The sequence below is a fragment of the Oculina patagonica genome, chromosome 9, assembly GCF_052425735.1.
Source record: "Oculina patagonica isolate OP01 chromosome 9, crgOcupat, whole genome shotgun sequence".
Taxonomy (NCBI): domain Eukaryota; kingdom Metazoa; phylum Cnidaria; class Anthozoa; order Scleractinia; family Oculinidae; genus Oculina; species Oculina patagonica.
Window position 1 is genome coordinate 24,298,933 of NC_135766.1, and position 19,402 is coordinate 24,318,334.

Sequence of the window (19,402 nt, forward strand, 5' to 3'; positions counted from 1 at the left end):
TTCCCTTGACATCAATATTTATTATTGTCAAATAAAAAAAGACATTGGAAATCTTGTTTTTCACAGGCCCAAGTTGTCCTTGGTTATACTGTACCCGGTATTTCAAACATTCCAATTATTTGACAATTTAATCTGATATGGTACACCAACTTACAATTATCCCAAAATTTTACAGTAGAATTCCAATTTCTCAAACCCTCAGTTTCTTTAAAACTCCAGAATTTTTAAACAAATTTTGTTTCCCTTGGATAGTTCTTCTCTGTAATTTTACCCCTGATTTCCTGAAGTAATTTTCATTTCCCCTAAAAGTTCGAGAAATCAGGACTCTACTGTTCCAATGATTCATTGTCTTGATGTTCAAAAAGATTTTTTATGTGGATGTTTGGGAGTTAACACAAACAATGACAACTAGAATGTCCTGAAAAAAATACAATGTGCATTCTTCTAAGCCTGCCTCAGCTGCAAAAATGAGCCTAAAAACATCTACATTCTACATTTAATATGTTGGTAAAAAGTCCATACGGATATGACACCAACGTCTAAAAAAAAAAGGCTATTCTCTTCTGTTTTGCAGCACATAAAACACAACAGCAAATTTTCCAATTGGAATTGAAAGGTGTCATTATGGTCAGCATTCAGTTCTGATGCCGATAGACAAACTGAATAGATCTTAGGGATTTGTGAAAATTCTTAAGTACAATACACACATTTTTTATCAACATTGACATTAAGTCATCATTGTAGTCACACAAACTCCCTTACTGTAAATGAAAAAACAAGAAGATCCCGACTAAAGTGACTAAACATTGTGAATAATAAATCTGGTATGCCAACAAGTCTTGTCCCTAACACTTGAAAGCATCTAATGCAGACTTGCAATAAAAGTGGGAATTATAAGACTACAGTAAACTCCTCAAGCCTTTCGGACCACAAATTGGTGTCTGTAATAGAGGAAGTCCATAGCAGCAAGAGTTATTCTCAGTCACTTATTCACCACAACTGACAAATACATGGTGTTCATAATTGCAAGCTGTCCATGGGGTAGGAGTTGACTGTAGAATTGGAATGTCTGCAATCTTTCTTTATATTTTCCAGTCAGTCCATTAATATGTAATTACAATTTTTTTAATACAATTAATATTTAAAAAAATAAGCGGTAAAATCAGTTTAATTAACTACCATAATTTTTTTTCTATCCTAGCACCAATTTGTTAACAACAGCCAGTCTTTTGTGGTTCAGCAGCAGGAATGTTTTTGTATTCTTGTGAGCTTGATATCGATGCACTGTTTGTTAAAGTTATTGAATCAGGGTCCTTTGGAATGCTGTCAAAGTTATTTGCCTTTTCATTCTCTAAAATCTGCAAGGAGAAACATTGGAAACATTTATCTTCTGAGCAATAACATAACATTCTGACAACACATTCTGATCAACTTCAATAGCCGACCAGAGATAAGGATTCACAGCTGATGCTTTCATATTTAACTTTTAATTCAGTTAAAGCTCTCTTAACGGACACTCTCGTAAGCGAACAGCTCTACTTATGGCCGCCTTGTTTGAAACCCTGTTTTAACTCCCATACAAACTCTGTATTTTTACATTCTCATATGCGGACATTTCCGTAAGCAGCCGCGGACACTTTCAGAGATTACGACTTAGACTTTTTCTTTACTGCTTCTTTGTTTTTAAGCTCCCGTAAGCGGACAATCCAAAGAAAATCCTATTTATAACCTCTTCATCTTATTTTTATCAATGAACTTCACATCGCCGTTCGTCACAATGATTTTAGTGCTTGTTTCGTCGTCATCCACGTCCGTCTGGTTATTGTTAGTTTGGCAAGCTCCCTTAAGCGGCCATTTATCCCCAACACCTCTAGTGGCAGCTTATGAGAACCATTCTTGTAAGCAGCCAGCTCCAGTTACAGAGACTTTTTTCGCGTCTCGAGGGTGTCCGCTTACGAGAGCTTGGACTGTATTAGCATTATGTTAGCTGGGCAAGCTCCCGTAAGCGGCCATCTATCCCCTACACCTCTAGTAGCCGCTTATGAGAACCATTCTGTTAAGCGGCCAGCTCCAGTTGCGGACAATTTTTTCATGTCCCGAGGGTGTCCGCTTATGAGAGCTTCAACTGTAGTTAACTTAGCATGAACTGGCTAGGAGCCGAGTATAATTTATTTGCTACTCCCCCCTGGATGAGATGCTAGTCCATCACAGGTTATTCTTGCCAGCCCTAGCCACCACTCTAAAGAATACAAAATACCATAAAAACCCGCAGATAAGCCGCACCTTTTTTCCAAAAATTTTCGCTCGAAAGCGGGGGTGCAGCTTATCTGCGGGAACATTCGGAAAAGGTGCCATAAATTTTCGTTAACTGATGCTAATTTATGAAAAATTATGTAAATAAATATAACATAAAACTACAAGAGAGTACCGGTCATTGCTTTTGCAAGTTTGACAGCTCCTATACTGTTTGCAGTGTTGACAATTTTGCACTTTAATGGAAAATTTGTCGTACTGATTACGAAACTCTCTTTATGCAACAAGTTTATCTCCAATAGATGGCTCCCAAATCTCTTTTAATTTGTCGATATGATTGCCACGAAACCCAAACTCCTCCATCGCCATCTTGTTTTGCTTTACGTTCTCGCCCTAGTCCCATATTTCGCGTCAGATCAAATGCCTGGTTACTAAGCTACGAACGTTCTGCAAACGCGTGTTCTTGTTGTTGTGACACAAAAATCTATGGAAAAACTGCGTTGAATGAAGAAATACCTGTCAACAAATGCCAGAAAAAGATCACCCATAATATGTCAAAGTTGGTTTTCATTATATTAAAGAGCTCAAATTGTGGGTAAGACTGAAGTATTTTCTGTTTCAATGTTCATTGAGTTTACGTTCGATGAAGATTAGAAGACTTCCTAAAGACTCAACTTTGGATTTTTGACTCGACTTTGGATTTTCTTTGATTTACTTTCAAAAAACTTTTTTCCAACATTTGAGTTGTTAAACTCGGGGTGCAGCTTATCTGCGGGTGCGGCTTATACACGGGTGTTTACGGTATTTGTCAAATAGATCAGAACCTGTGAATACACTGGTGTCTGTTAGAGCTCTACCAGCAAATAAGTTATTCCACAACAATATTCTGAAATTTCCAAGTGTGTTCTGAAGGCCTACACCTGGGTTGAGAGTTTCTGCAGGTACCTAAACAGTAAAACTAAAGAGTCTTTATGGGTAATAGCGCAATGCTTCAGTCTCAAGAATACAGTTCAAAGGTGTGTTAATGGACATACCTTTGACACAAGATATTTTGCGGCTTCAGAAATGTTGATATCCTCCTTAGCTGATGTCTCAAACCAACTGATAAATCCTTTGTCAGAACAATATTCATCCATTTGACTTGCATTGTTAACTAGGCCCTCTTTTGCTTGATCACACTGTGAAAAATGAGATTGCAATCAACAGCTAACTTCATCAATTCTGCTAACAGTAGCTACCAATAGCAAACAGACATCTCTTGGCACACTCAGCTCTTCCACCATGTAGCTATTGAGCAGTACTTTCATGTGGTACATATATCTTATTAACCACGCGTGAGGGCCGTATGGGGAATTGGCCCCAGGTTGAAGTAGGATCAAGCGAGCGAGCCAAAAAGACCGAGGGCAAATACGCCCAGTGCCGCAGCGTATAAGAGATAACACATGATGTTGAGAGCACCGACGAACCGCGCTAAAGGAGTTATATTTTTCTTGTTTAGGTCATTTCATTCAAAGCAATAAAAACTCCGAATTAGGGGGAGCGCGGGACCGGGACAAAACCCGGGACGGAAATCCCCGGGAGGAAAAATTTGGCTGATTTAGTTATTGGCCCTCAGACCGCCTTAGTCGTGTAATAATGTTTATTATGCTGTTCAAGGTTCTTATTTTTAAAGTCTGTGGATGAAACCATTCAAATGAAAGCTATTGAACAGTACTTTCATGTGGTACTGTTTATTATGCTGTACAAGGTTCTAACTTTTAAGTCTGTAGATGAAACCATTGAAAGGCAGGAAGGCTGTTGAGCAGTACTTTAAAATGGTAACTGTCTATTATGCTGTACAAGGTGGTTCTAAGGTTTTAGTCTGTTGATAAAACCCCATGCATAATTGACCATTCAAATGAATGCTATTGAGCAGTACTTTCATGTGGTGCTGTTTATTATGCGGTAAAAGGTGGTTCTAAAATGAAACCCAAGTGTGTGACCATTCAAATGAAAGCTACTGAGCAGTTCTTTCATGTGGTACTGTTTATTATGCTGTACAAGGTGGTTTTATCTTTCAAGTCTCTGCAGTGGTTTAAACCCTATTGTGTGACCATTCAAATCATAAATGAGGAGCACTTCCATGGTATAATGATAAATAGAAAATTTCGAAAATTGACAAACCTTGTTTGCTAAAAGAACAACAGGAATCGGAGATCCATTGGGAAGCATAACTTTACTATCCAAGTCATTCTTCCATTTCTGCACTGCTTCAAAGGTAGATGCTCTGGTGACATCAAAAACAATGAAAGCTCCAACTGCCTCCTTGTAATAAACCTGCCAATATAATTTATTCAACTCTTTTTAAATGCAATAATTTTGCAACTTTTTCTCTGCATAATTACAGTTGTGACCACATGTTGCAGGAATGCAATAAATTGAATTTGATGATCATATCATGATCACTGTTAGATGTAACAGACACAATAATAAAGTCATCATTACTATTATGTCATCTTCATAAACAAACCAGTGAGAGGGACAATCAGATCCAACCAAATCCACATTTTTTGACGCTGAGTGTTCTCACCAACCCTTAGGTTCTGACACAAACATACATACATACATACATACATACTTTATATGATAACTATGATAACATGATAACTATGTCATGTGATGGAAGCCTCCTCTTGAAAGATTATTAAAATGTCTTTCACTTCTAAGAAAACAGCACATTTTTCTTTCATCATGTCACCACTTTTTCCTAGGCGGAATCTAAGAAAGCATTACGTACCCGTGTCATGTTTCCAAATCTTTCTTGCCCTGTGACATAGAAATGTTGAAGGTGCAAACAAAGATAGGATAAAAAAGTAAGTACAAAAACTGTCCTTTTAAATATTAATGTCTATAATTTTACAGACATGACTCCCTGGGATCCAGAAACTACTAAAAGAACCAACAATTTGACTGTTGAAAATCTAGCATCGGCAAAATTGTTATGTTCAGTACCAAGAAATCAGCTTGAGGACTGGTGCCTCGAGGATTGGCAGAGAACAAGCAGTTTAACTTTTAAAAAGTGTATACCACCATTAGGGTTAGAAAAAGTGTCATCCAACAAGTTTCGAGACCTTCGAAGGGGGGAAACCGTGTCGCAATGTTGCACATTTCTATTCAGGGTCACATCGCTTGTCGCTTTTACCCCTTAGAAGCCCTCTGTTTTCCTCCTGGCAGTTAAAACTGTAGTGTTAGTGTATTGTCAGTGTTAAGTGGGTGTCAGAGAGTAAAGTGGGGTTCAAGTGCATTTACTACTACTGCTAATTAAGGAAACAGGTACAGACTTATATTAATTAAACAAAATAAGGCTATTATACCTGCAATATCCCATAGCTGAAGACGAATCAGTGTGTCTGGGTCCCAGTTTATAACCTTGAGCGCAAAGTCAACTCCAATATATTCACAGTCAAAGTCAACAACAACAACAACAACAACAATAGAATTATCTTGATTTCATTTCCAGCATACTAATCGATGATCATGACTCAATTGGTATCATGAGTATCATGGGTATCAGTTATTTGATTGCATGAGTCGACGCCTTTGTGCCCGAGACTACATGATTTTGATCTTATTTCCTCGATGATCCATCGATACTCATCAACATACTGCAAGAGACCTGTTCTTCTTTTTATTGACTGTTCCGCCCTCCGGGGGAATGTGGCCGGCGACTGTGTTGTTCAGTGTGGGGAGCGCCGCGCGGTTTGTTCCGGGGGTGGGTCGAGAGGCTGTCGCGGTGACCCCGACTGATTGATTGATTAGTTATGCCTGGCATGTTATAAATGCGTGACAGTACAGTTATTAGCAAAACACTTGATTGTGAAACACCTCTGTCTGTATAAAAACAATAATCTCTAAAGAGGATATAACAGTGTTAGAGAAAAACTAAAATACCACAGATAACAAACTAGTTATTATATTAATAAGCTAAAGAGATGCAACATCATAGATCATATCGTTAGAGCTCTTATAATAGCTAAATAGAGTAGTCATCTTTTTGGATTTCATTTCGAGATTTAACTTTAGATTTCTTAGCAGGAAAGGATATTGTGGCTCTGTAGTGTACAGAGAAAAATTGATGAACGTATCGCTTGATAATACTCGTTTTTCCAACACCAAGGTCACCAATCACAAGAACTTTGAACAAAAACTCCTTCTTTTCTCCTGACGATTCCTACGAGAAAATAAAAAAAACAGCAATGAAAAATTACCTTCAGGCCGCGCTGTATGTTGTCGTCGATCGTTTACGTAAAATTATTTTTGAAACAGGCCAACGACCATACCATCTTCAGCTGTTGAAAGTGCGATAACTAGAGAAATTTCTTGGTCAGGAGGCATCCACCATGTTGTCATGTGATGGTAGGCGATATATTGAGACATTTGATTGGTTGAGCCATTTCGGCCGCGAAGCTTCAGGTTGTTATAAGCTGTATTCTTATTGGCTAATAGAGATTCTCGCGGTTCTACTCTTTCGAAATACCGATGAAGCAATATTTTTTTAAATTTACAAATTTTTGTTTTGTTGTTGTACATTTTTCGCCGGGGAGTTTGGGGGGAGGGGGTGGGGACGATCCGAATCGTCCGCATTGAGGCATAGAACGAATGGGTGAAAAAGGGGAGTTGGGGTGAGGGGGTAAGGACGATCAGAGTCGTCCGCATTGAGAACGAATGGGTGAAAAAGAGAGAGTACGGAGGGTTTAATGGTGACCATACGCCATGGCTTTCACAAGGCAACATTTTTTTGCGGATGTGGGCACATTTCTTGACGCAAATTAATATAACATTGTCTATTGAGAAGCGTGATCGCGTTATACCACAAAGTTGGACATATGGCTGCAACTTGCAATACACTTGTCGATACACTTGGTAATACGCACCAGTGACCGCGGAGACCTTTTTAAAGTGGTAGGGCTAAAAAGCTGGCTAAGACAAGCAAGCATTACGGGTAACTGTTCTGCCATTTATCGTGTAAAAATTTCATAGCGGGCACCCACGCGCGCCGAAGGCGTGCGAGCGGAGAATCCATAAGTAAGCAAATGGTTATCCATCGAACCGAGAAATTTTGGGGGTTGCCGCTTTCCCCGTACTTACGCACGGATTAGGCCTGGGGACGAGGAAGTTTCCCGCCTGTGGCCGGCTAAAGAAAAGGAGGGGAAAAACCGGGAAATTACAAACAGCAAATGAAGCTCGCAGGGCAAGACAAAATATAGACAACGGGTAAAATTACTCAGCGACAGTACACAGCAAACGATCTGAGATGTTTATTATTCAACTGCTCTATTTTTTTTTGTCTTTTTCATGTGTGAGTGTATCGAAACCTCGATACAATGCGACTCTCGTTCAATCGCTACACAGTTAACTTTTAATTTTATTGGTCTCTGGTCGCATTTTTCGCAACCGTAAAACGAGCAATTGACGTTATCTTCTAACGACTGGATGATGTGGACGTTTCAGTTAGATCGAAACAAAGTTATCACATAAAAAGGCGAGAAAATTTGTTGCGCGGTGTTCACTGTGTAGTTTGAATGAAACCGCGAGTAAAAAGAGCGACAGAGAACTTTCTTACCCAATTTTTCTCCCACGATGTCCTCAAAAGTCATTTATATTCCGTGAAATTGTGGAAAACGAAAATTGTTTACGAGCTGGAGGCCCGAAATAATTGTGAATAAAATTCCTTGTGAAAGTCTTGTTAGCTTTTTTCTGTTGTTTGCTGTTGAATCTGCGGCTGTTATCATCAAGGATGCAATAAGCTTAACTTTAGCAAATGATTGTGTTAAAACGAAGCTAACTACTGCATAGATCAAGTCCGCTGAAGAAAGAGACAGGACCCTGATGCAAGCTTACAACCTGTACTGAATTGCTGAGCCTGCTTTTACTTTCTGAACGCAGTTTCGATAGATTTCGTGTAGGCAAGGTTTAGTTTTTGCCATTTAGGTCATTTTTAAATAAATCGGAAGCTCCGCTTTTAGGCTTGCCTAAATCTATTTACTACATTATCCTTTTCATCCGGGGCCCTGAAATGTCAATCCAACCAAAAAAGTGGTAGGGCTATAGCCCTACCAGCCCCTCCCCCTCCGCGGTCCCTGCCGCACAGCAATACCGTTCATCTTGAGAAGTGACAAAGTTGCGCGACAAGTTTACAAGATAATGTTCTGAATGTTGCTTCAATCACTTAGCCTTCAGTAAAGTAACCTTTATTAAAAGGACATCAAAGCTAGCACTAACCGCCATATCACTTCATACGGTCGATCTTGGTTTGATAACGGATACTCGTATGAATTTTACCTATACTAACCAGCTTTTGATGTAAAGCGACGTGGAAATTGTTCTCTGAATACTTTTCGCAAGCAGGTACAAAAATAAAAATGCGTAATAAGACAAAGCAAAGGAACTCGATATTCTGTTGTCCAGGGCTGAAGAGCAATTTCAAAAATACGGCCTTTTTTCACCTAAAAGGCTAAAAAGGGGTTCTCAGACAACACGAAGTTTCCTTGAACTTGTTTTATTTTCTTTAACAGTCCTTATGGCTGTCACCTGGATTCCAAGTAAAAACTGCTACTCTTCAAAATTCAAGGCATTTGTTATTGCTTCACTTCATATATATATTTTGGTCGAATTAAATGTTACTTAGCAAAAGACATGTAAGAATTTTTAAAAACTGGGATTTTTTGTGAAAGGAGTAAGAATGGACAGGGAAGTGCTATCTGTACTTTTAGCGTATGGTTTTGGTAATGGAAAACTCGAGCTTTTTAGACACAATGTATATAGGTAAAATCTCTAAAATTATAATTAATAATTTCTGTTCCAAATGAGGTAAAAATTGAAAATTAGTCTAAATCTAATTCTAATTCTGTTTTCTTAAGGAAAGCTTTTTTAATACTGAATATTTTCAGAGGGAATCAAAAAAGGTCCTATTGTAATTCTTTTTCACGCTTAAAATTATTGGTTTCTTTCTTTTATGCGCGCGTGCAATTGACTTCAGAGCGTGCAAAACATCTCAGAAACGTCACAAACGGCAAAATGTCTTTGGTGTTGAAATTTACCATGGAAACCATCAGTCTTGTACAGAGAAGCTTGCCGTGAACACGGAGAGAATCCACGGACTCAATTTGCTCACGTCTGAGTGTTATTTTGTTGATTCACCGAGACTAATCAATGATGTCTGAGGTCAATCAACGTGTTTCAAAGAAAGCGAATTTATCTGGGGAAAATACGATGAATATTAATCCGATTTTAAACTCGGAACAAAGATCCAGGAAGCGTAAAGCAGAATCTGATCCCCTTCCTATGAAGCGAAAAAGAAGAGAGAACGGGGTGAGTAAAGAATCCGTTTAAGTAAATAATAAAAGAATGTGTTAACTAATTAGAAACTGAATTTTTCAATTAGGCTTATAATTGAGATAATTAGAAAGTATTTTAAAATCTTTATATATTATATTCTTTATATCATAATTTATTTTCATACTCGCGCGCTACGGTCAGTGTGTGAAAGAATGTTCCATCGTTTGATATTTTTGAGCAATGCAAAAAAATGTTAACAATGACGAAGAGAGAGATCTGAATTGAATTTTTTCTATCATGTAACACTAACTTTTAAAGTATATTTATTTTTTCATATTTTTACAGGAATTCCTCATTAAACGTAGATGCAACAGCAGCCCTAACCTACTGAGGTAATATATTAAGCTTAACGAAAATATAAAGCTTTTCGGGCGTGAAATTCTACCTAGAGTACGTTTCAATTTAACGAGATCCGTTTTTTTCCCTTTTACCACAACAGGCAAAACGTAAAGTATGAAGGCAACAAGCCTCAGAAAATTTGCCCGCAGAAAAACAGTGGTTGCGCCGAAGTTTCTCCAGATCATGGGGTAAGTTTTAAATTTTAAAAAAATATATTTGCTTTAAATTGCATACCGTGTTCGATCTAAAGTTTTGACGTTTTTATCAATACAGTAAAAAGACGTTTCTAAATTGGTACACGCCTATTCCGTAGGATTTTAAAAACTGCAAGTGACTGATTTATCCAAACTAAATTTCGTTGCAGTTTTTTGTTAGAACAAAGATGGCAAGTCAGATCGACAAGCGAAAACGATTCGCAGGCTAGTGTATAAACTTCAATCGAGTGTTTTACACACTTGTAAATTAACCTGTACAACCAAATTATGCTAACGTGCAGAACAAAGTTGCTCACTAACCTGAACACTGGGAAAATGTGAAATAGGAAAATTCCATCGCCATTCAACCAACTAACAACTTTTTCACTCGTGTGAAGCTTGCAAAATTCTTGCAATGCATGATGAAAGTTGTAAACAACTCCGAACGAAATGTCAAAGAAACTTTTCCAAAGTGCATTCTACCCTTTTCCTCGTCGCTGTCAAAAATTGTAAGCTACAAACAAACTTTAGGGTCTTTGCCGTGGATAAATTCGAGTTTGAGCTGAGTAAAAAGGACGATCTCTTGGCCGCCATGATTTTCTTCCACTCAAACTACCGTCTGAAATCCAAGTTTCCAGGCCTTCGTTGACACATTTAACGCAAATAATCCTTTGTGTTTGAACAAAAAACACAGAAGCTCAATTCTAGACCTTCCTTGTAAGCAAAAGGGAGACTTTCCTGTCTTTCTTCGTGAAATAACTGCCGTTGAAGTTCTCATAAAGCGTTGTCTTTGAACTTTGTTCTAAGCCAACTAAGTGCAGAATTCGTCTCGATTGGCCAATCAGAAGCGCGCAATCAAGTCTTTTTGACGGACATCAAGCGAAAGACCAATCAGAATTCAGCAAATTTGTCCTTAACACATGAGCAGTTAGTAGATCGCTAAACATTTTAAAATTATGCTTTTCGTTTTTCTTTAAAATATCACCTAAGTTGTTCTAAAACCTGTAGAGCTGCGAGCAGAAAAGCTGGGAGTATCCATTCATTCATGTGAACGCGAGAAAGGCGTGAAAAAAATTCCGCGTTCGCTCTGCACACGTATCCATAGAAGAAGAGAATGCTTGCATGCTATAAGAAAAGTACAGTCGCAGAGGATCACGTGAGTTTTCTTTCTTTAGGAAACTAACTGGTCCACTGAGGTAAACCCTTCGTCGTCAGGATATTACACTCCTGAAAGTTCCAGTTATGTGAAACAACAACCATCCAGGAAACGAAAAGCAAAATCTGATCCTTTTCCCAGCAAGCGAAAACGAACAGAAAACGAGGTGAGTAAAAAAAGTTTAAGCTTAATTAACAAAACTGAATATTTCGATAATCGAGCTAATCAGAAAGTGTATTTTTAACGATGCAGACCGGCGGTCAGTCGAGATTTTCAAAACACTACTTAGTGACCGGTATCCAATCTATGCTAGCTATCTCTCATTAAGAAGTAAGCTTACTAGGCGTTCTGAAGAGCTCTTCTTCTAACATTTTGCAGGATTTTCTCGGCGAGCGTCGCTGCAACAGCAGTTCTAAACTACTGAGGTAAGAAACATCAGCTATCGAATTCTAACTGATGTGCGCTTCTAAATACGTTGAATCGAATTCTCTACCTGATGTGCGCTCCTGTATTTGTGCGCTTCTAAATGCTTGTGCACTTCCATTAATCCGTTTTTTTGTTTAATTTTAACAGCAGCAAGCCGAAGATAAACAGCTGGGAACTATCTCTTGGGGTAAGTAGTTAAAAAACAAACTCTGCACACTTAATTATACAATAGAGTAGAAATATTGTTAAAAAGTTTATCATCTTGCGAAACGATTCACTTGAGTTTTTTGTTCTTCTTTAGGAAAACGAATCTTATTTGTCAGGATGTTACACCCCTGTTAGTTCATGCGGCTCTGTGGCAGATGTCAAAAATACTGAACCATCCGACTATATGAAGGAACTGATTAATAATCATGGTATGTGTAAATCTTTCTCAAGCCGCCTTGCCAATTTTCAACAAGGGTCCCCGAGGCTGCCTCGCCCCCAGCCGTAGGTCGGCCGGAGGCCCGGCCGGAGGGTAAAGGCGGTAAGACGGAAAAATAGGGAGCACTGGGGTTGATGGTCCCGTCCGCATCAGGCCCACAACGCAACGCGAACCGTGCACGTCAGTCCCACAATGCCAAGCGAACCGTGCACGACCAGGGCGGAGGACGCCTGAGGACAAGGTAGTCTCCGAGGAGTTTTGGAGAACAAGGGATTATTTACTTCAAGGGGACTAGGGATATTTTCCCGTTATTTTGAAGGGGCAAGAGATATCTCTCAATTTATTGGGCTGAATTGTTCATCGTCGTGAAAGTGTTTGTAAAGATTATTTTTGTTTATTGGTTTTTAAATTTCAGCTGGATTTGCTGACTACGAGATAGGCAAAGTCCTAGGAGCGGGCTCGTTCGGTGACGTCATCGCAGCAACACGCAAGTCGGATAATAAGCCAGTATGTTGTAGTTCCTCATCAAATCACTGATTTTTAATTGGAAGTAAACTACACCCCGTTCTAGAGGTGTTTATTTTACATAATGTCGGAAATAAGAATATATTGGTGTGAAGTCTTCATTAAATTCTTTATAAAAAGTATTTGTGAAAACATACAAAAAAACTTTGAAAACACAGAAAAGTGACCAGTTTTTTTTTTTTGCTTTCAGGTGGCGCTTAAATTTGTATTGAAAAGTTCAGTGTCGGAGCTTAAAAAGGTAGGTCATTGTAGTAACAGCAACACCACCAACAACAAGAGCAAGAATAGTTTATTCACTCCCAGGGGCGTAGCTAGCCTATAGAACCGTAGGCCCGGGCCTACAAATTTTTTGGCCTACTCATATTTTTAAATGTACAATACAACGAAATTCAACTGATGCACTCTCAAGATGAACTAGAAAGCAAGTTTTTAACATATCTTAGCATACAGTACCCGGTAGCAACATTGCCTGTGGTTTCATTTTCCCACTGAAATTTTGTCGCAAAGAGAACTTCCTTTAGTGTTTAAGAGGAATTTTTTATTATTTTTTTAGTGTATGAATTATAGTGAGAGTAGTTTGATAGAATTTGGCCCCAAGAACTGTTTGACTTAGACAGATCATTTCTATTCACTGCACACTAACGACTGTGACGCTATACGCGGGTTTTTCCTGGTAATATCAAGGCTTCTCGTGCAAGCGCAAACTGTTGAGCCTTCTGGGTTAGCCAGGTGACAGGCAAATATACATGAACGAGCAAAAATTGGCGCAATTCTTTGTTATGAAATGTTAAGATTTAGAAGCAGATCAATCACCAAAAAGTCGGAAGGAGAAAGAAAGGATTTCTTTGGGTCTTGATCTCAAAACCTTCCCTGGTGGACCACCCTGCCCCAACGCCTCGAAAACCGGTTGGCCAGGAACACAACAACAACAATATTTCGGCCCAGAGAGACAAAAAAAAACATGAAGAGGAAAGATTAAAAAAAAGAGCACAGCACTAGAAAAGCAAGGCACGAGCAGGACGGCCAAGGGAAAAAATATTGCAATAAGGTACACAGATAAGATAAGTTCGTAGGAGCTCCGACAGGCATACAACTCTTCAGAAAGCTGACTGCGCCCCCTGACTCCGATAATTCCAACGATAGATTCAAATTAAGTCTGTAACATTTACCTTGAAAATAAAAAAGAAGTGCGGGTCTGTAATGCACGAGAAAGTTAAAAAATAGTTTCTCTAACTGCGTAAAAGTCATTAAGAAATTCCGTAAGTTGTTGTTCCGAACGTTAGCCCGGCGCAAAACGTCGGAGTCCTTCGTAGGAGCTCCGACAATGGGCTAACGCTCGGAACGTCAGCTTTCAAAATTCGCTACGATTAACTTAAGTGTATCATCATCATCAAACTCACCCTCCCTCCCTCCCTCCCTTGTTATAGTTCAGAGGGCGAGACGTCCCCGCCGAGGCCTTTCTCCAGCGCCGAGTACGCCACAATCACGTGATAGGAATCTATCAGCTGATCCGCTTAGAAGAACATTACTGTTACGTCATGGAGCGACCTGAAGCCTGTAAAGACTTGTTTGACATCATAGCGGACCTGCACAAGGAGCACAAAGCACTATCAGAGAAAGAAGTCAGGCGGTACTTTGGTCAGATCTTGGACGCCAACATCAGGTGTGAAGAGAGAGGCGTGCTTCATCGGGACCTGAAACCTGAAAACATCTTGGTGGACTTGAAAACTGACGAAGCTAAATTGATCGACTTCGGGCTGGCATCTGAGGTGCAGAAAGAGCCTTTCACAACATTCAGAGGTGAGAATCATTCTACTGGCGATCACTTAAAACTGAAGACACTTCACAGACTGCATTTAAACTAGGAGCTATAACATACAGCGATGTAGAGGCTCTCGTAAGTTCTACTGGTCCTCTTGTTCTATTTTTCTCTCAAAGGGCAGCGAGCTGATCACGTGAGAGCTTGCGAGAGCTGCTACCCGACTCACAATATAACGTCAGGGCCCGGTTGTTCAAAGCACGATTAAGCTAATCCAGGATTAGCGTGAAATTTGATTTCAATTTTATAACATTTCGTTGAGGTTTTCTGTTAATATTTTTTGTCCCCCAGTTTTAACGTGGACCAATCTCAAACTTAACAAAACATTAGCTATGGAAACCTTTTAAAACAAGAGAAATTAAAAACTTGATCATCTTTTAATCCTGGGTTAGCGTTAATCGTCTTTCGAACAACCCGGCCCAGGTGAATAAGTAACATTATTATATGCAGTGCGCGCTCTGATTGGCTGCTGAGTGGGATTTGAAGACCGGGAATAAAATTGTTCTCGGCTCGACGGTTTTTTGAGTTGTGAGTGAAAGCACTAGCGAGGGGGCACAACAAACATGCCGACAAAATATACTATCTCACTGAAAGAAAATATCACCGAACAAGTGAGCGACGATGAGAGCCACAGAGAGCGAGAGCGATTTTACCACGTGTCCTATACTCTTTTGAGTACTGCCATCTACCTGTCCGTCGTCACGGCCGCCGACCAGACCGCGCGCCGCAGCCTCGACGCCCCCGAGAAGAGGGACGGAACGAATCCTGATCGATGAAGCGGGGACCACCGCCCACGGGCCACGGACGCGTAGTGGGCGAGACGAACGAACCCATACAGTTTTGCTCCCAAAATGATAACGATGAGTTGCCACCACCGTGAGGGAGGGCCGGCGACTGTATGGCGCGACGTTGTGACGCACACGCATGCGCGGTCGCCGAATCCCACACCGCTTCCGCACCCCCCGAAACTGCACGCCACAAGAAAATGAGATGCAAAAACAGCAATCCGCAAATGTGCCGCAGCAGGCGACCACACACATCAGCCATCAGTCACGACAAGGGACACAAGGTTTTGACCGAAGCAAAAAAAGCTAATGCCCAGTCAGTAGCAAGAACCACGCCGAAAGGACCGCAGCCCCCGAAGCAGGGCCGCAACAGACAAACCTGCCGGCCGACGACCGACCGACAAACAAGCAAGAGTGAAAAAGGAAAAAAAGGGAAGGACGAGGGCCGAGGCGGGCCGGGAAGGCGAGGCAAGACGAGACCGGAAATATATATGTGATGGAGTTTTTTGTGTAAACTTTGGCCTGCGTGGAGAAATCCTAGAATCCGCACTATTATAGAGGATTTCAAGTAAAACTAAATCAGTTTTTACAAATTTTTGTTGGCTTTTGTTTGAACTGGCCAATTAAAATGCAAGAAAAAAGAGAGGGAGACGAAGGTGACAATTGTCGTAGAGCAAACGTGGAATTTGAAAGCTCCGGCTCTCATAGTTTTCGCACGTTAATAAGCCAGTTCGATTAAAAGCTGTCAAAAGTTGTATATATGTCATAACTTTTCAGAAATAAATCAAAAACTTTGTCAAGTAGCAAATGTACAACGTGCAATACTATAATTTTCATTACATCAAGGATTCCGTACTATGAAAAAAATAAGTTAAAATTTATTTGAGGTCTTTGACGACTAAGTGAACAACTGTTCCTAAATTTAGAAGTTAAATAAACCGGCAGGATTTATTATACATTTTCACTTTTTTTATTTCCAACCAGGTACCAATCAATACATGCCTCCTGAATACATAAAAACCAGGAAATATGACGGCTGCCAGGCAACTGTGTGGCAAATGGGAATCCTTCTGGTGGACATGTTGTCGCCTGTAGTCACGGCATATGAAAAACCTCAACACTGCCTGAGCATGGCTCCTAGAATACCGCCGCATCTGTCACCAGGTATTGGATGGTTCTCTTCCTTTTGGTACTTCTTGTATCATTACAGTATTTTATCACGCCTTTATGGTGTTGTTACGTCATGTATGACGTCAAACTTGCACATGCGCAAACGTCCTCGGTCTTTACTGGCCCAATCTCATTCCCAGAGCCTGCGTCCCCCTTTGACCTGCGGTGGTCAAAAAAATTCCAGAACCGCTGGTGAAGGGGGACGCGGGCTCTGGGGACGAGACGTTTACTAGTCTGTAAAATTTCTCTTATAGCAAGCGGTTTTTGGCTTTTCCAACTTCGCACAAGTGATTTTGTATTCGAGAAAACTTTAGCCAGTTCCTTCCACTTGTTGATATTAATCACCTATTTATTTTATTTTATTTTCTGCACAGAGGCGAAGCACCTTATTACCACGCTGCTGAACACTACACCAGAAAACCGACCAACTCTTAAACAGGTTAAACAGCACCCATGGTTCGCCATGTCAGACTAAACTTCTTTCTCTAAACCAGTGCCTCTATCACCAAGATCTATCCTGACCATCCATCAATGCTACATCCGTCTGTCCATCTTCCAAACTTAATCACCACAAGAGAAATACCTTACAACCTAAAATATATGACGAATGACAACCACTTGTTGAATATGAACGCTGATATAGTCGCAGATGGACTATTAAGAAATACGTGTATATAAAAACGCTCCTAAAAAGAGGTTTATAGTGAAATAGAGTCTCTAAAGTGCTCTTAAGAATCGTTGTATAGTGCAGTGAAGTCTGTAAAAGGTTCCTCAAAATAGTTGGGTAGTTTAGTGGAGTCACTAAACGGCTCCGTTAAGAATAGTCGTGTAGTTAAATTAAGTCTAAAAGGCTTTTAAGAATAGTTGTTTCGTAAAATGGATATACTAAAAGGCTCATTGTATCATAAAGTAGAGTCACTAAAAGGCTCATAATAATAATAGTTGTATATATAGTGTAATGAAGTCTGTAAAGGACTCTTGAGAATCACTGTATAGTGGAACAGAGTCTCTAAAAACCGAGTTTATAAGAGTAGTTTATTTTTGTAGTGGAGTAAAGTCTCTAAAAACTAAGTTCATAAAAAAATGTTTTAAAGGGAATAGAGTCTCAAAAACTAAGTTCATAAGAATATTTTTATAGTGAAATAGAGTCTCTCAAAACTAAGTTCATAAGAATATTAATAGTGTTTTATAGTGAAATGGAGTCTGTAAAAGGCTTTTGTGAGTATATGTATAGCGAAATGGAGTCTCGGCTAAAAGGCTCCTAAGAATCGTCGTATAGTGAAAGGGATTCTCTAAACGGCTTCTTAGAATAGTTGTATAGTAAAATTACCGTCTCTAGTAATTTACTTTGAAGTAAAATTTGATCGACAAAAGAGTAAAATTTATTATTGTAACAAATATTTAAAATTCGAGTCAAAGGTACTATAAATAACGTAGCTGAAAGCTATCTGTATATATCTATTTAAAAAATGACATTGAGCCAAGAGAGATCGTATATCACATTTAAAATCGCCTAAATGTGGTAATTGTATTTAATTTAATGATTTTAATCAATATGTAATAAAAAGTGGCTTACTAGCACCGTTGTGTAAAGCCTACTTTATACACACTTTATAGTCCAGGCATTTTGTAATCAGACCTGCTACTAATTGCAACAGAAGCTTTCTCAACGTAAACTAGTTAGGAATGACCTATACAATAACATACTAAAAGTCTTTAAAGATTCAAGCTTGGGAACACCTCCAAATACGATCAACGTCTAACTCGCTTTCTGCTGCAACATGAAAACGAGGCTATAAACAGGAAGTTGCTGTTTACGGCTGTTTTATTGGTATAAATTATGCCTTTTCTTTAAAATTAAGAACATACTCTTAATACAATGTTTCCCTGGCCTTAATCTTAAAATAAAGACCCATAAAAGAGCAATTTTTAAAATGCTAAGTTATTCGAAAGTTTACATTGGTCAAGACACGTTTATCACTTATCTTCAAGCTAGAGATAGAGTCATTCTTGAATTGTAATCTACACAGTCATGCCAGGGGCGTAGCCAGCTTTCTGAAGGGTTGTAGGCCTGGCCGCTTTAGTGGAGAGGGGGGGGGGGGTGGGGATCGGCAGCAACTAATTTGGACATATGCCGAGAATGTCCGACAATTTCACTCATAATTGTAATATATACGCACTGCCGACACATCTATCACTTGTAAAATAAGTTCCGAGTCAGAAGTGCCAAACAATCCTCCAGACGCAGCGCCGGAAAGGGTGGTGAGAAGAGGCGGGGTCAGGCGCGGAGAGCGGGACACATCAGTGCGGGACCAGAGAGATGAGTCGCTTTCCTGACGTCGTGTGCACAAGAACATGATGCACGGACTGACACTGAAAGGTGGAATTGATGAAATGCTTTGTGACAGGAAGCCGGCAGGCCGAGGCGCCAACGAAACGTTCTGTAGCGTGCGGCAGCGCGATGAGAGAGAACGCGGGAGAGCCACACTAAACCGGGTCGCGGGAAGACTGACGAAAAGATTTGGGATCCACAGGGGGGAGAGAGACGGGCGGCAGCGAGCGGCGGGGAAAAGTTCCCGGATCAGACTGGCACTGTCGGTGGTGTGAACTAAGACGTCGGCTAAAGCCGCGTTGGACGCTATTTTGTTAATTGGCACATACTCGCACGAGATACCTTTTATGCTTTAAGTACAAGGTCACGCAGCCGATCACTAGAGACTGAATCGAGAAAGGGTAGTCGTGCGTTTATAATGCATATGCTCAACTGAAGTGCCCGCCCCCCGACCACTTTTAAATTAAAAAATACGAGGGGCTAAAATTTGTAGGCCCGGGCCTACGGGCCTATAGGCTAGATACGCCCCTGCATGCTATTCAAGGAAGTCTTCCGAATCTTCACTTTCGTATTCCAGAGCGTTGGTAAAGTTAGTGCACGCG

The 19,402-nt window shown here is 40.0% G+C and overlaps 2 protein-coding genes across 5 annotated transcripts; one reads left to right on the top strand and one right to left on the bottom strand.

Moving 5' to 3' along the window:
• Positions 1-6,679, bottom strand: LOC144665610 (ras-related protein Rab-38-like). Its single transcript, XM_078526871.1, has 8 exons — positions 6,573-6,679; positions 6,336-6,463; positions 5,607-5,683; positions 5,030-5,058; positions 4,417-4,569; positions 3,288-3,431; positions 534-1,358; positions 1-459 (listed from the first exon to the last, which is right to left on the bottom strand). Exons 1-7 carry the CDS (start codon positions 6,573-6,575, stop codon positions 1,212-1,214), a joined length of 681 nt encoding a protein of 226 aa, XP_078382997.1. The 5' UTR covers positions 6,576-6,679; the 3' UTR covers positions 1-459; positions 534-1,211.
• Positions 6,680-7,737: 1,058 nt separating this feature from the next.
• LOC144665606 (serine/threonine-protein kinase pim-3-like) lies at positions 7,738-18,476 on the top strand. 4 transcript variants are annotated; one of them, XM_078526864.1, is made up of 12 exons: positions 7,738-9,603; positions 9,916-9,962; positions 10,070-10,157; positions 11,339-11,485; positions 11,698-11,744; positions 11,893-11,932; positions 12,047-12,161; positions 12,585-12,676; positions 12,885-12,932; positions 14,122-14,494; positions 16,283-16,462; positions 16,843-18,476. In XM_078526864.1, exons 1-12 carry the CDS (start codon positions 9,445-9,447, stop codon positions 16,941-16,943), a joined length of 1,437 nt encoding a protein of 478 aa, XP_078382990.1. In that variant the 5' UTR covers positions 7,738-9,444; the 3' UTR covers positions 16,944-18,476. The 4 variants fall into 4 exon arrangements, with proteins under 4 accessions (XP_078382990.1, XP_078382991.1, XP_078382993.1 ...); XM_078526865.1 differs by having other exon boundaries at positions 11,896-11,932; XM_078526867.1 differs by lacking the exon at positions 16,843-18,476 and having other exon boundaries at positions 14,122-14,463; positions 16,283-16,456.
• The last annotated feature ends 926 nt before the right edge of the window (positions 18,477-19,402 follow it).